Below are 16,907 nucleotides of genomic sequence, written 5' to 3'. Positions count from 1 at the left end.
TTTGGAAAATGGCTGCAATGAAACAAAGAGTGAAAAATTTAAAGGGGTCTGAATACTTTCCGTACCCACTGTATCATAGCTGTTTTGGCGGACTCCTGTTTGTTTCAATTTTCTGTCACCAGTAACGGACAAGAGTGGTGAGGGAGAGTGATTCCAGATCCAAAAACTATGAGTGATGTCAGAGACGCAGTGTCCATGTTTTACTGTTGCCATCTGCATTACAGAACCAAAATAACCCTTCAAACACCATTGCTTCCAAATTAAAGAAACACACCTTAAACATAGATCTAACAAGCCTGCCTTTAGCGAGATGCCTCAAAGCAAGGCGGTTTGTTGGTTCCGTTAGCCTGGCTGGCTTAGCAGTACTCAACTAACTATCCACAGCCGCTTGGCCTGCGTCTGTGTGTTTTGGGTAGCAGTGTGTGTTGGCTTGTCTCCAGCACTCTGCCGGTCTACTTACTTCAGATCCATATGCTGAATTATTGATATACCTGTGCCCACAAAGCGAGAGGGAGGCAAAGGGAGAAAGCGATAGAGACCCTGAAGGAGGGGAAATTACACATAGAAGAATTAGGTGCCATCGGAAGAGAAGGCAAGGTGCCAGGGAGGAAGAGAGAAAGCTGGAGAGGATAGGGAGCAGTATGAAAGGAAGGGAGGAGAAGTGAGAGACAGATTAAAGAAATAGGAGCCTCTCTCACTAAACTCAACGCGGATCAGCAACACCAGATACTTTTATTTATTCAGATCCCGGCTGCCGTGCATGTGAACAAGAGCTTCTCTCTGCTGCGGCTGCAACAGAAACACACTGTGCTCGCTGCCTGACTTTACCTCCAACAACCCATCTGACTCTCCCGTTATAGCCGTGGGAGACACACACTACACCGAGAGAGGGATGAGGGGCGGGCTGGTGCCTTGCTGCAAGAGAAGGGAATGTGAGATGTCAAAATAGTCAGGAGAGATTCTATTCCATATTTATTTGTTCATCTTTATTTCAGAAGGAGGTTGAAGTTGGTAGGAGAAGGGGGGTCCCTGTGTTTTTTTTAACTGAGTGGGATTTAAGGCTAAGTAGTAGATGTTGTGCCTTCTTTGAGCCTAAATAGTGTATCAGCAAGCACGCTAGCTAGTGCTAATTGTATCACTACAGATCTGACTCTACTGCATTGAATCTCATGCTCCTTAGAGTGTCATGATGTGGGCTCATGGTATACCACCTCTATATAACCAGCCATGTACTCTAAAAGCCTGAGCAATTGCACCCTAATGTACGGTATTTCCATTTGATCTGTTCCAGTTTAGAGGAAACACATTTTTTAAGCAAGTGCATGTGGTAGCGTGCACTGCTTTCTGGTCAAATTATAGTATTTGTGGCTTTGAAGTTTTAAAAAAATCTTTGTGGGCTAATGCATTGAAGACATTTCAGACGCATTTGTGCTTATTACTGCATTGTGCACTATATAGAAATCACGTACACTTTGTCAGTGATGGCAGTTAAAGGAGAAAAATGTTCACTCTGATGGATAATTTAAATCATGGAAGTTGCAAGTTGTTGTAAATTGATATAAATAATGTAGTGCACGGAAGCTAATGGCTGCCTGAAAGTAAGGAAAAATGCATTTACACATCTACAACACTATAGCAAGCATTGATAATGGGTTGCAGTAATAGTAGTCAAGGAAATGTGATTTGTAATAAATGGGTTAAAGCATGAACAGATACTGATATTGTGGATAGCATCCTCATGCCAATCAAGCATCTCCCCTGATAAGGAGATGTGTGTTAGGAGTCTTCAGTGTCTGTTCAAGGCAAGCAAAAACACACACAAACAAAAGCAAAACACCACACTATATACAATAAAAATATGAAAACACTAGCTGCCTTGCTACACTTTGTGACAATATTATGCTATATAATCCTAATAACAGGAGATGAAGTATAAGTGTGGGTCAGTGTTTGGTATTTGGTTATGTATCACACAGTAAGGATAGCATCACTTTAGATTTTTTCAGTTTTCATGATATTATGCCAAAAAGGTGGCTTTGTCATAGTCAGTGATGCTCTTTAAAACCAAATAATGATGCTTAGTCAAGCAAGGATAAATGTTGCTGTAGTGCAAGTATTGATTGTTGCTGATGAACTAATACTCGTGTCTCTTTGCTGTTGTTGCAGTCAATGCAGTATTTCAGAGGCTCTCCCTCCCTGTGGTTGAGAAACCAGCAGCAGCATGTCCCGCGTCTCCTCCACCGCCAAGCGCTACTCTGGCCCCTCCTACCCCAGCCACTACAGCTCCTACAGCTCCTCCCTGACCCCAGGCCATAGCTCCTACAGCGAGCGGGACAGGCTGTCCTCCTACAAGTCCCCCACCTCCACCTCTTCTTCAGGGTACTCCTCCTCTAGTTATCTAAGCAGTTCTGCTGCTCGCAGCCGCAACTACAGCACCGCCTCAGACCCCGACCGCGACCGGGGTCGAACCATCCCACGCACTGACATCCTTGGAAGCAGCATCAGCAGCCGTCGGAGCGAGAGCCTCAGCAGAACCCCTGTCAAGAGTTATGGAGGGTTGGGGCTGAGTGGAGGATCGACCTATACCGGCTACAGTTCCTACTCTTCTTCCTTGGCCGAGTCCAGCTACCTCTCCTCTTTACCGGTGGCCTCCAGTATCTTGCTCAACCGACGTAAATCTGCATCCCAGAGTGACTTATGCAGGGATCTCGCTTCTCTGGGCCTCAATGATGCCTCCTCTTCTCCCTCCACCTCGTCTTCTTCCACCAGTGCCCTGCGGAGCTACCGCAGTCGGGCCAGTGATGTGGCCAACTCATATGGCACTAGCTCCCGCCCGAGCTACTCCGGCCTGTCACGGAGCTCTACTCAGGAGGCCCTGTCGCGGAGCTCCACCCAGGAGGCCTTCAGCAGCAGCAGCAGCAGCAGAGCATTCAGCTCTTCCACATGGGAGCCGAGCAGTAACAGGCTGTCCGACTCCCCCACCAGGGACTCCATGGTAAGAAAATGTCCCTCTGTAATGTCCCTTCTGTTCTGTACTGGCTTGGCTTGCTTTTATTGGGGGTACACTGCTCCTTAGGTGATCGATATCCAGGGCTGAGTATAGCTGCGGTCGTCACCACAGAGACACACTGGTTTCAATTCTTTGGTTTTACACACATGGTACAGCCCCACAATGCAGTGTGGCTTCTGAGAATACTGGCTTTTACCAAATGGGGGCACTATTGTTCAAATTTATTTCAATGCACTTGAAGTCTTGGTTTACAATTATTTACCAGACATGCCTCTAACATGTTCCTTGGTCGACTTTTTGAGCTGTTCAATAAATGGCAGGTACAATAACTCTTATTTTTTGTAACATAGCAATCATATACTAATCGGAGAACATTGTAGTAGTTACATGGCTATGTGACAAATAAGCATGGATACCGGACCCCTTCTTACCTAGCAATTAGATAGTTTACACCTCTCAGAACGAGCTGCTTGGCTATGATGGGCTGATTCTGCACACCACTGGCCTCATCTCTAAGCTCAGTGTTAATGACCCGAGCTTTCTCTATGCAGTTCAGAAAGCACAACTGACCCACTTTGTCTCAGGATTAGTCCCGATAACCGCTTAAATAATGGGAGGAGGGTGGGGAGAGTGCAGGAGGAGAAGAGTAGATGGTAGGAAGGATGAAGAGTGAAAAAGACATAAAATGTTTTCCTTTAAAGTGCTTTTCAGTGCTTTTTAGGTAGTTATAAGCATGAATAAGGTATGTATTTTCAATACTAGTAATGGGGCATAAAAAAGTTCCATTCAAAGCACATTCTGTTGCACATCACGTTCAATATATTTCACCCTTATTGTTTACTATTTGTTAATCAGATTAACTTTTAATGTACTCCTAATGCCTTATTAGTACGATCAATGTAAATTGAATATCCTTAGGTTTTGGACTGTAAGTGGGACAAATTAAACATTTAAAGATGTCACCTTTGGTTCTGAAAAAAAGGAATGGTCGCCTACATTATATAAACAAAACAACTAATTAGTTATTTAAAGAAAAATCTGAATTGATTGAAAATTATTGATAGTTGCAGCCCTAAACAACCACATCAAAGATTAGCCACTCAAAATGTACCAATAAATTCAGCACTTTCCTTACATAATTTCAACAAAAGCCAAACTCTAAACTTATTCTGATTTTGGATAATTAGACGTCTGCTCAGGTGGAAAGTTTGCGGCGCTATATTGGGAATAGTGTGACGCCACTGGACACGTGCACTAATTAGACTGTCTATACAGTCTTGAGACGAGGTTTAATCAGCCAGTAAAAGAGAGTAATTAAATTTGCCTGTGTGGGTTTACAAAGGGCCTTTAAAATAAACAGCCATCTGAAAATGCTGCTTTATTACAACAATTATTTTTAATATTATGTACTATTGTAAATAATATGTTTGATAATGTAGGCCTCATACAGTGTGTTGTTGCTCTCATGACATACTGTACATAGACTTGCTGTATGCACTTGAATGACGCTAACATATGGAATAAGGATGGTTTAACACTATTAAAAGTAGTGGTCTTGTTTTGGGGCTGCACGCTGTCATGAGGTATACTTGAACAAATAAAACCAGCTGTATCTTTCCTAATCAGCTAGGTGCTCCTCTTTAGTGCATACAAGTCTCCATTCAGAAATAGATGAATATTACCTAACACAGCCTGCACATTACACATTATTTGGCTCTCCTAGTGAAGAGTCAAAATCACTTTAGACTACTAAGGCAGGTTGTACTAAACTAAAATATAAACAAAGGATAAGATATTCTCTGTTGGGTGCAAAAATGATACTTTTATAGTGTTCTATGAGCCTGTGGCTCAAATCTACGAAACACAAATAGTCAGTTTGCCTCTTAACCATGGACCATTAGCTAAAGTCCATGTTTCAATATCACTTAGGTGATGCAGGTTCCTGAAGCCAAATCGGCAAGCTTGAACTACAATTTTATTCTCATTTACAGTAACCCATCAAGTAATCAACACCTACTGTATCCATCATGCACGGACTAAGAAGTACTGGATGTCACCAGCTCGGCTATTTGTACTGTTAATTATCCCAGGCCTCTTTCACTTCAGGCACATTTAATCACCTTGTTCCCCAGGGCAAGGGCATCTGCACTGATAATGATTTCAGAGCCCAGTCTGTTGAAACCAGCCTTAGTTAGGGTCCTGAGTTTGTGAGTTATGTTTACATAATGGTATTACATGGCTTGGTTAATGCTTGATTTTGATTGGTCAATCGCAGCATTCTGCTGTCTGCCATTTCTGTGTAACGGACCTTTGTCGAGTATGACAGACTGTTGCCATGGATGAAGTTCTGATCACAGAATGGCGTACCATTTTTAAATCAATAAAAGCATATTGAAATCAATGTTTGTGCTCGAATATGTAGCTCATACCGCTGATCAACAGATGTCAAAGGGAGAGAGAGGGTGGAGAAAACAGAGCTAATGGCAACAGTCCAAAACAAACATTAGTTAGCTATGCTCATCACCATATCCTATTTTAACTGTAATGTATATTTGTCATTATTTAAGACAGTTTATACTGAAAAATGAGTGGATTAATCACAGCAAATCAGTCAACAGTTATCTATAGATTTCTTAATATCATTAACTGCTTGATATGCATTTGATAGTATGGATATACAGTATGATGGTCCAGCACATACACTCATTCATGAAGCTCTCAGTCAGCATATTAGGTCATCAACACAGCTGGGTGGTGCTTATTATTAGGGATTCAACTATAAATTTTTTTCCTTTTGAAATGTATATTATTTTTTTCTTGGTCAACAGATTCATGATTTTGTCTATAGAATGCCAGCAAATAGCAATACAGTTAACATGGCCCAATATTTTTGTTTTATCCGACCAACAGTCGTAAAACAAAAGTTTTATTTTAATATCATAGAAGACAAAATCATATTCACATTTGACCAACTGAAACCAGATCATTTTCACCAGTTTACTTTCAAAAACGACTTAAAAAGGTTGGTGAACACAGTGAATTACAGTAATCATTAGAGTTGTGAGGCGGCCAGAGTGAGCAGTGTTTAAACATGTTACCAGTAATTGTGGCTTTTTCCCGCCCTTCTGCTATACATTATTGTGTCACAGATGATGAAATAATGACATAGATGTGAAAAAAACACAACGTAAATAATGTGATCTGCACTGGGGATTCAGTTTCTACTACACAAGTTGAAATTATTCTATAGCTCAACCCAAACGCTACACTGTTTGATGTTAAATGACTAAAGAACAAACTTGTTGTTACTTGTGCTCTCCTGAAATAGATTTGGTAAGAAAAAAAAAAATCCAGTTATGATAATTTCTCAGAAATTTACAACACAAAAACAAAACAAAAATAGCAGCTGCTGGTGCCTCATGGTCCTGTTCATATTGTGCCATGTCTATGATTAAGGCAAGCTGGTCAACAGGACTACAGCTCTTGTTTTCCCTGTTTCTCCGGCATGATTTTCAAATCAACACATACAGGGAAAAACACTCTATGGCTTTATAAGTTTCAGATTGACAGTGAGAGCCTTCTTGTTCATTACCTGGTTCTCTTGGGCTCCTTTCAAGCATCTCATGCGTTTCTTTGAATCCGTCTGACCTTTTTTAAATGAAGTAACTTCTGGTGGCTGTCTTGTATTAGCAGGTTTTGACTGGTGTAGCTCACAAGGTGATAGACTGACAAGACACTTTATAAAGGCAGATAGCAATGCACAAGCTTTGTGCCTGTTTGGAATTGGTCGATTGGCTTTCCCACTCGACACTGTGCCTCCTTGGGTCCAGAGCATTACACCTGCCGTGAGGTAGTTGCGCCCCCAAGCAATGCTTGGATAAATATGTGTACACGTGCATTGACTTATTATTGGCAACATTACAGGTTTATTCATGTTCAGTTCTACCTGTCAACCTTCCGTTCACACTTTTGCTCCTTTGCACCTACAAACAAACAGTCACAGTAAGGTCAAGGTGGCATGACTGAGTCAAAGCTGATTTCCTCAGACTCTGTGTCTAGACTTACTGTTGAGTCAACAATATTTTTAGACTTCTCTTCTAAATATTTTCAGACTGTCCAACTGTCGGTTTGCCACCTTGGTCAGACAGTTTATGGTTTGATAAAAAAAAAAAAAAATCTGAGACGTGGAGCTTGTTCTTTAGCAAATAAGGGCCAGTAGTTTAGTAGCGCAGTTTTGTAAGCTGTTATTATGAGTTTGCTCGATAGGGTTTGCGGCTCAGGATTTGGCGTGTCTATCAGGACAGCAATTTGAACATTACACCAAAGCTGTTAACTGTCAATATATAGAATACTGTATCTCATGTTCAATGGATGCACCAGTATCAATATTGGGATTTGGACCTTAAATCAAAACAAAGCATCCTTATATTCTCTATAGTCAATACTAGTGGCTAGACCCTGAGTTTCTCATCACAACAGTCTTAGACAGTGGTTGCATTACTGCATTGAAGCCCAAGAGACGTGGGGCAAAGATACTTTCAGATGAAAGGTACGGGGGCCAGCGCTCTGAAAATAACAGGAAGTCAATTAGAGGGTGGCAGAGTTGTCTCAATTCAATTCAATTCAATTCAATTTTATTTATAGTATCAAATCACAACATGAGTTATCTCAAGACACTTTACAGATAGAGTAGGTCTAGACCACACTCCAGAATCCACAAGGACCCAACAGTTCCAGTAGTTTCCTACAGAGCAAGCAATACTGCCACAGTTGCGAGGAAAAACTTCCTCGGTCAGTCAATTCTGTCCAATTGGGGGGGGGGGGGCACAGTGTCAGACTTTGATCTTTGATTTAGACCCACAGGTCTTAATTTTAAGCAGAGCAGCACCTGTAGCCAGCTTCAGACATCTGAAGGCTGCAGCCCCTTTATTGGGACTCATGTGATACCCAGTTCTACGGTTACTGTACAGAAGACTTCATTCTGTTCTGGAACAGTGACACGGAAGGCTTCATTCTGTTCTAGAACTCTCCCACATAATCTCCTGAACTCTCCCACATACCAATGATGTAATGTCAGCAATTCACATCAATGTTAGCGAGTAAAAGGAAGATATGCATGTTGTAAGCTTGTTGGATTGTAGAATAAGGGCTCAGGTCTTTCATAAACAACATGAAATTGTTTTAATTGCCCCTCCAAAAAAATATGTTGTACCACCTAGTGTAGTGTAGAGTGTGTCGGTCTAATGTGCTTAGTTGAGCTTAGGGAATAGAGCAGCTATCCCTAGGATAATTGTACTCTGACTTCCCTAGAAAACATTGCTCAGAGACTGCTTTTGTCCCATTTTTAAACCAATCTGCTTAGCTCTTTGCATCAGATATCACAATCCAAACATTGACCCTTTGCCCCGGTCTCTCACATTGTAGTTTTTCACCTCGAGGATTTAGACATTCACACACACACACACACACACACACACACACACACACACACACACACACACACAGATTCCGGTGATGGAATGTGCGCCATGGCTATTTGTTGTGTACACACGCTTGAGCCTGGTTTCTGAGATTGCTGCTGGGGACCTGTTGCACTTGTTTCACTTTACACTGTAAACCCACTGTGCATTTCAATCCTTTTTCTTAGTAAAAGAAATGCATGTTGCGTTGACATGGTCAGTATCTGATCATTTAAGGTAGCAAAGGGTTGATTTTCATGAAAAGATAGCAGGGTTGAAACAATATAAGTTTCCCCTGTTTGGTATTTTGATGACCATGAACCAGACTGCCTGTGAGTGGGAGGTGAGGCGCAGGACATTCTGTTGTCTTTCTCAATGATCAGCTCCATCAGTCAGGGAACTTCCTTGAAAAATAGCTAAAACACCCAGTGGTAAATTAGACCATTTGTCATCAAGACCTTTAACAGTCATCAGGTGTTCGTCAGGTGGAATGTCCCAAATGTCAAAAAATAAAGAGCTAAGAATAAAACCTGTTTTGAATAGTGTGCTAGCATTCTTTCAAGTCTCCTTAAATTGTTCAATATTTCTTATTACTTATTACTGAGTAAACCATTGGAACGCTATTGAATACTTAGCCTTAAAGCTGTTCTATGCAGTATTTTATATTAACATTGGATCAAATGACAAACAATTATCACATGACTCAGAAGTTCCCCCCAGCTTTACAGAGCTTTTCAGTGTCTTTTAGCACATTCCTTGGTTTTCCAGCCTTCAACTTTAAAGGAACACGCCGACTTATTGGGACTTTAGCTTATTCACCGTATCCCCAAGAGTTAGACAAGTCGATACAGACCCTTCTTATCTCCGTGCGTACTGTAACTATGTCTGACGCATTAGCTTAGCCTAGCAAAGATCCTGCAGGTAACTTGTTCCAACTAGCCTACTGCTCCCAACAATAAGGGACAGAATAACGCCAACATGTTCCTATTTACATGTTGTGATTTGTTTAGTCACAAGGTGTACAAATAACAAGGCCACATGAGACACAGCCATATTCTAACCGCATACTAACTAGGAACTATATTCTCAGAAAGGCAAAGCACTGCTACTTCTGCTACTAGCGCAACACTGAAAAGCACAGTTACTTCCGTCAACAAAGACAATGTGTACAGCTAGCTAGTAGCGAACAAGACTGGTGATCATGGCTGACTTTGAGGAATTGTCAGAGGATTTTCTCCTTTAGTATCTAGGAATTCCCCTTTATGACCTCATAAGGGGGAACGATTCTAGATCAGCCCGTCTGAGCTTTAATTTTCTCAAAGGCAGAGCAGGATAGCCAGGGCTCGGTTTACACCTATCACCATTTCACTGGGGGACCATAGGCAGGCTGGGGGAACGAATGTTAAAAAACCTCATAAATTGAAATTTTCTTGCCATGGGACCTTTAATATTTTGGTTCAGTTTCACCGCTCTCATCAGCAGCAGCAGGTAGCTGTTTTCAGCCATTAAGACGCTACATAACATTTCTAATTCAAATATATGGTTGTTTACTTTTAATATGATTATGTGTCAACTGTTGCACAGTATGTAATTGATCCAAGCTTTACTTGGCATTATGAGTAAAGACCTTCTTGTCACTAGTGAAAAGGAAACAACAACACATTCTTGTTAAGGGCCTTGCTAATAGGCACTTCAGTTGTGGTAATGAGTGACGGGCAAGTGCTGCTCTTTCACTTTCCCCACCCAGATTTATCCTGTCGGTCTGGGGATTGAACCGACGACCTCCCAGTTTTTGTGTGATTTTGAACCCCCTGGGATTTTTTCCCCAGATACCCTACATGGAGGATATATTTAAGTGTAAATCTCTTAATTTTGGGTTGACAAACTGCCTACACTAATGATTAATATTGTGAGTGTCATATTATAGAATAGTATTATTTGTGTCGCTGGTGAATCATCTGCTGGACATCATTAAAGACCCCTTTCAGGACTGCTGAATTTTAGAATCACTGGATAAGATTGTAGTAACCACAGCCAGATAGTGTCACATTTATACATAGTGTATCTATTATCATGCTGCTACATTGATATTATATATATATATATATATATATATATATATATATATATATATATATATATATATATATATATATATATATATATATATATACACACAGTATAGTGGCATATAAGCAATGGCTAGGACTATAGACGCTAGTTTTCTGTCATGATCCTTATAGAGATGAGTAGTCTCCTTGGACCACAGATACAGTACATCAGCGTGAAGGATGAACCGTGACGTAGACAGCACGGCTGTGGGCGGTCGATGACGTTTGTTGCAGGCTGACTTTTACCCGAGCCAAAAAAGAAAAAAGGGCGGACCTCCAGTCCTGTAAAACGGAATCGGAACACAATATGTATTTATGGCCATTTACAGAACTACTCTAGAGTTGCGTACAGTAGACTGACACAGCAGTGGCTCTTTTGCTTACCCGAGCTTAATTGCTCTTTATATGGCTATTGTAGCATATAGGCCTACTGTAAGTAAGATAAATAAAAAGGGACGCCACAGATCGTATTTTTCTGCGTGATGTGTGAGGTTGGTGCCGTTATATATGAATGAATCCGAAACGGAGAGAAACGTCTAATTTGCCTTCCTGCAACAGAAAACGGCTCAACACAACGAGCAAAGATCAGGAGGGCTCAGAAAACCTTCGCTGTCGTCTGAATTACTCGCACTAGTCGTCGACTTGTTTCCTCCGCCAGCATGCCGAGCATGCGACAGTCATACACGGTGACCGTACCTGAGGAGCCGCCGGCCGCTCCTTTCCCGTTTCTGAAGCAGGAGATGCGGAGAAAAGGCAGCATGTCTGGCTCAATGCTGGTGTCAACCTTCGTAGGGCTTCTCATAAACCAAGCCGCCAAGGTAAGCGATAGTGCCCACTACGTCCCCTTACCTCTGCTTCGAAGAGAACGCACCAAAGACCATTCAAAAATCAGGCAAATTCCTGTTTATGTCGGATTATTTCTGTGTTGACAGGGCTGTACGACTCGTTAAACGCTAGTTAATATGCATTGTGAATTGCTGTTTTTTTTCACTACGAATTGAAGCGTAGGCTTTACAATTTAGCCTACCTAAATAGCAGTTTTTTTAATAATACATTAATTGTCATGTGCGGAGGTAAGCCCCTCTTTTAAACCGCTGTACTCTGATGTGCCAGGATAAGTGGGCCTGTGCTGGCAAGTCACTGGTTATGTAACAACCGTTTAATCCCCCTCACACACCACAGCTGCTATACTATAGCCTACTGCTCTTATGTATCTCGGTGTACGTCTTATGGAAATAAAATAAATAACCCATTCTGACAGGGCTTTCTTTATGCACTGGAGTAGCTATCTAGCATCTTCTACTGTGACTTTTATGGACACAGCCACATATAAACACATAAACTGAATGCACATATTGAAAACCACTAGTGACTAATTTTTAGCTTAGTTTAGCCTCAAGACAAAGGAATTATGGCAATATTTGTTTTTAGAATGAAAGTTGCTGTCTATGTTTTGTGCTGGTTTAAATTGTTGTACATTTTGTACTTTTCCAGTTTAAATATCTCGACAAGTTCACTGTGTTTAATTATTGTCATAGAAAAGTCTTTTTTAAATAAATTTGATAAATGCAGGATTTTAAAATTCTCCTAGTGAGCCAGGTGGATGAGCAGCCAAAAAGCAAGGTGAGGCAGATTTCCCTGTAGATTGAATGCTGAGTTAAGTCGTCCCACACTGGAATGCTATCTGTAATTAAAAGTAAAAAATAAACAACATACAATATACACTACATAAAAGAGATGATCAGAAGCGTTCAACAGTGATTTGGCAATCTCATAAAACCAAATCAATATCTTGGCCTAAACTGTGTAGTGACAGGTTTGAAATGGGTCAAGTGGTAAGAATGTAGACCTACCGACAATGAGACTCAGTTAAATTATGATATGCATTCTGGGTCTTATAGCTGTCATTGCTGTCCACACCTTGTGCTGGTGGAGGTTTAAATTACACATCCATTGCTGACTAAAGTGAGATTTAAAAGCCTACCGTAGCAATTGTCCTACTATGATAAGAAGAAGAGGGATGACGTTTGTGATCACCAGAGCCTTGCTGCTTTCTGTTTGTGTGTGTGTGTGTGTGTGTGTGTGTGTGTGTGTGTGTGTGTGTGTGTGTGTGAGATATGTTTGGAGCAGAGCTGCTGTGTGCCATTTTCTGTTATGTAATGAGAAATCACATTAAAATACACTTTAGTGCTGGCACGCTTTCTGTTTTGTTGTCACTGTCCACCTGCTCCTCTTGTCCCATCCTTCTTCTTTCTCTCTTGCTCATCATCTATCCTCTACTTCTCCCTCCCTGCAGACCACTTCATGCATGGCAAATGAAATGTTGTGTGGTGTTAGCATGAGTTTACATTACGGTGTGTGTGTGTGGTCATCTGTGATTATGCACATGTTTCTGCACAGCTGGCTTACAGCACACACCAGCACTGACAGCTGTAAGGTTAAAGGTTGCTTTCTACTTTCGAACTGCTCCTCTGCTTTGGCTTTGTAGTATTACAGCTAATGATCGAAAGAAAATCAGGTTTTCCACCATCATAATGATCAATTAATCATTTAATTCAGTTATAAAAAGTCTCACACTTTCCCCCCCCCCCATTTCATTTCAACATATGTTATGGTGAATCTATATAATTAATTACAATAAAACATTGTATTAAATCAACATTCCTTGCAATGAACTGTGGTACATTGTCGTGCTTTAAATTAAACAAACTAATCACACATTGATTGATTGATTGATATTAAGAATAATCCTTAAAGGGATAGTTTGGGTATTTTGAAGTGGGGTTATATGAGGTACTCATCCCTAATCAGTATATTACTCACAGTAGATGCCGGTCGACATGCTTCCAGTTAAGAGAAGCAGGCAGAAGTCCTGACACAAAAGCTAAAAAATGTACTGCAGCAACATGTATTTTTGCCACCTAAAAAAAACAACATTGGCTTAAGTGTACGCTATATTCTATATATTCACGCTATATTCTATATATTTACGCTATATTTGGTGTCTTAATTGGTTATGCCTTTTGTGTGATTGTGTGACTTTGGTTTCCGAAGGGTTAGCTTGGATTGGACAAAGTCACACAATAACACAAACTTACTTACTGAGTGTACTGTATGGTAATATTATTAATGTTTTTTCTTGAAGGAGTCTCTTGGCTTTAAAGAGAGAGAAATGAGTACCTCATACAACCCCACTTGAAAATATCTGTACTATCCCTTTAACTTAAAAGTTAAAAACACCTATTATATCCTACAAATGGCAAATAGACCCCACAAATCCCTCATTAAGATTTACTGGTCAAAACATTTTTCTAGTAAATAATTTTTACTGCTGACTTTGATTACTTATTTATGTTCAGACTTAATTTACTATGTGCTCATTGACTTATGTTGTTCCCTTTTGTTTGTAATATGTCACTATAAGCAAGCCATTCAAATGTAGTGCTTTGCTTATACATTTTTCATACCTAAGACAAAATATTACTAGCAAGAGTCTGAGTGTACCACACTGGCATTAACTTCAGTGGAAGTAACTTGGCTGTAGATCTTTCATTTGAGGGTATCGTTTGTGGTATTTACACCATGTGCAATTCTGAGGTGTTGGCTATTTGTTGAACATAGTGTTTGGTACATTGTCAGTCTACATGTCAATGCATAAGGTGTAATCCTCCAGTGTAGTGTGCTGTGATAAGACAGGCCTAGAGGCCCAGGTTTCAGTGTAATGTTAACACAAGTCTGCTAGTTATAGTTAACTTTGCTACCATTGAGGGGGAATTATTTTCCTGCATACCAGTAAAGATGTGTGAAGATGAACACAGCTGTTATATAAGAAGCCAATGCATTGCTTCATGGTCACATTGCTCTCTAGCTGTTATCTAAACAATGTCGGGTTTTAGTGTGATACCCATGGTGTGGGAAGAAATATGTCTTCTCACAGTCGTTGATCCAAGTAAATGCAACCAAGGGGCCAGTGCTTAGGATCATATGCTGCATTTATTTGTATTTCTCAGAAAGACAGTTCTTCTAAGTCAGAGGATCTCACTGTTTACTTGTTTGCATGTAGTGTGTGAGAGCAAGTTTCAAAGTTTAGCTGTGGCGTCACCGGACACTGGCTCAACAAGCTCCGATGACTGATTTTGTCTCTGTGTGCTTTTTAGAAGGGGAAAATAGATTGTCTCTCTATTTCCCTATCAAGTGCCAACGTTGTAGTGTGTGGACACATAAACACACAAACAAACGTGTGAGCAAAAAGTGTCACTTCTGCTCACATTGTGCTCTAACACGACAGTAGCAGAAGAGGTAACTCATAGAGAGTGAGAGAGATTGCTTATGATGGTGTGCCAAATGGAGAGACAGGTCAGAACAGACTGTTCTGCTTTCTCTCTCTCTCTCTCTCTCACGCTGGTATTGCAGCCAATCAGCAGTTGGCATTCGGCACTGCCAGGTGGACCCAGGCATCCTGCTGCTGGTAGTGTGAAGTTTGGTTTACAGCCCTAGAGACACAAACAGAGCACAGAGGAGGGAAAGTGGCACTTGTTATTGCTATGGTGTTGGAGGCTTGTTATTAAAGCTTTGCCAGTACTTCAATTACCGGTAGATATTAGTGTTTTTTTCAGGTACCATTGTTGTACATGCACATTAATAATTTTGCTTCATTGAAAAATGGTTTAAAAGCAGCTTCAGAGGATTAAAAAACATTCTTAAAAGACTAAATAGTTGTTATTCGGGAATTCTAATTATGTAATTTAGAGTTGGAGGAAATGGCAGTATATTCTGAGATAATATAATAATTATTACCATTGTACCATTATGTGCCATGTTGTAAATCAATAAGAGGACTGTTGTTGGCAGTATTAGTTTGCCTAATGTGATGAGAAACCTTAGTTTGTCAGGTATTTTTTTTCTATGTTATTTTTTCCATAAACGGCTTCTAATTTTATTTTACAAAAATGTACAATATCACACAATGTATAGAAATTGTGGCATACAATTATATACACCATGACACTCACCACTTTCATTCACTTAAAGCTATTAGTAATGGTAAAAATATCAGCAGTCCTAATTCAAAATATATCATTATTGCTCAGTGTTTTCCATGCATCACTCAAACCCAATTAATGAGCAGCAAATACATTGATATAAAAAATGTTTTACATTTTATTTGTTGAATTTAATAGCAGATGGTGCAGAGATCATCGAAATGCATTTGCACTCATTTATAGTTTAGAATAAGCTCTCTTCTGATTTCAGTCTGTTATATCATATATCCGAGCTTGGTATTTACCCACACCATCTCCAGTCGCCTCAAGGTATAAATTACTGAAGAGCTGCTGCAGCAACAAGTAAGTGCAGTAGGTTGTTTAAAGGTTAACTCCACTTCAGTTCAAACAGGAGGAGACATTTTGTCTACTTGCTATTTTTAATGAATACATCACAAAATTCATAATTATACATTTAATTTTACCAGCCAATGTAGTTATTTTAGGAGAGGAGTTAGGCTCCCATATCATTCAGACAATCTTTTACAATCTGTGTTTCTCAGCAAAACGCATTGTGTGTAACCTTGAGGTTTGACAAATCAGGCATTTGTTACACCTGGAGTACCTAGATAATGCTTGATAGAAACACAGAATGCATGTTTGTGTGTGACAGTTTAGTCTCCTTGCTGTGGGCCAAAGTACATCAAGTGGTAAGATGTTTGTCAGGAGTTTTGTCTTCTCTCACTCTGGAAAGCAAAGCCATGCTCACGGATAATTCATTTCTTCCAGCCTCCTCACCTTGCTTTGACCCATTTCCTCTGCTCCAACACCACCATCCATCCCTCAGGCCAGCACTTCCACATCTCAGCACGGTGGATGGACAGATTTTACTTACCCCAAGTTGGGTGCACGCCAAAGGACATTTCCGCAGTTTTTTATTCACGGCTTTAGGAAGCAGTTCAACCTGGCCTGCGGAATGCTTTTTAGTGTGGCCTCTCTGTTCCTCATGCTTTTCAGCCTCCAAGGAGTAGGGTTTCAAAAGTAGCTCACTAGTTGCCTAAGCTGCTTCTGACATTTATGAATAGAGCATTTATGCAAAGTTACCCCCCTGGGCTGCCTCTTTTGTGAACAGTACGTATCAGTCCGCTCACATGGAACAACTGGGAATATAAACAGTGGATACAGTAAATGTTCCCTCTTGTGATTGTTGGTTTTATGTATCCCCTCTCTTTATTTCCCTCATCCATGCATCTCTTCCTCTACAAAAAAAATCTTCTCCCAACACATAGTGCTACTTTGTTGAAACTTTAAGTTTAAACTATTGCCAACTGCTATTGAAAATCAG

At 40.4% G+C, this 16,907-nt stretch overlaps 1 protein-coding gene across 5 annotated transcripts in view; it reads left to right on the top strand.

Annotated features, from left to right (window-relative positions):
• Positions 1–16,907, top strand: part of usp2a (ubiquitin specific peptidase 2a) — a 41,161-nt gene that overhangs the window by 10,692 nt on the left and 13,562 nt on the right. For 3 of the 5 annotated variants that reach the window (XM_034866721.1, XM_034866722.1, XM_034866720.1), the window contains exon 3: positions 2,167–2,995. In XM_034866721.1, coding sequence (XP_034722612.1) covers positions 2,222–2,995 — 774 coding nt within the window. In that variant the 5' untranslated portion in view covers positions 2,167–2,221. Of the gene's footprint in view, positions 1–2,166; positions 2,996–10,914; positions 11,399–16,907 lie in introns of those variants that run through there. The other 2 variants (XM_034866723.1, XM_034866724.1) reach the window with 2 other exon arrangements.

The sequence above is a fragment of the Etheostoma cragini genome, chromosome 3 (assembly GCF_013103735.1).
Source record: "Etheostoma cragini isolate CJK2018 chromosome 3, CSU_Ecrag_1.0, whole genome shotgun sequence".
In the NCBI taxonomy this organism is placed as follows: Eukaryota; Metazoa; Chordata; class Actinopteri; order Perciformes; family Percidae; genus Etheostoma; species Etheostoma cragini.
The sequence above is the reverse complement of the archived record's forward strand: the minus strand, read 5'-3'. Positions and strand labels throughout refer to the sequence as shown.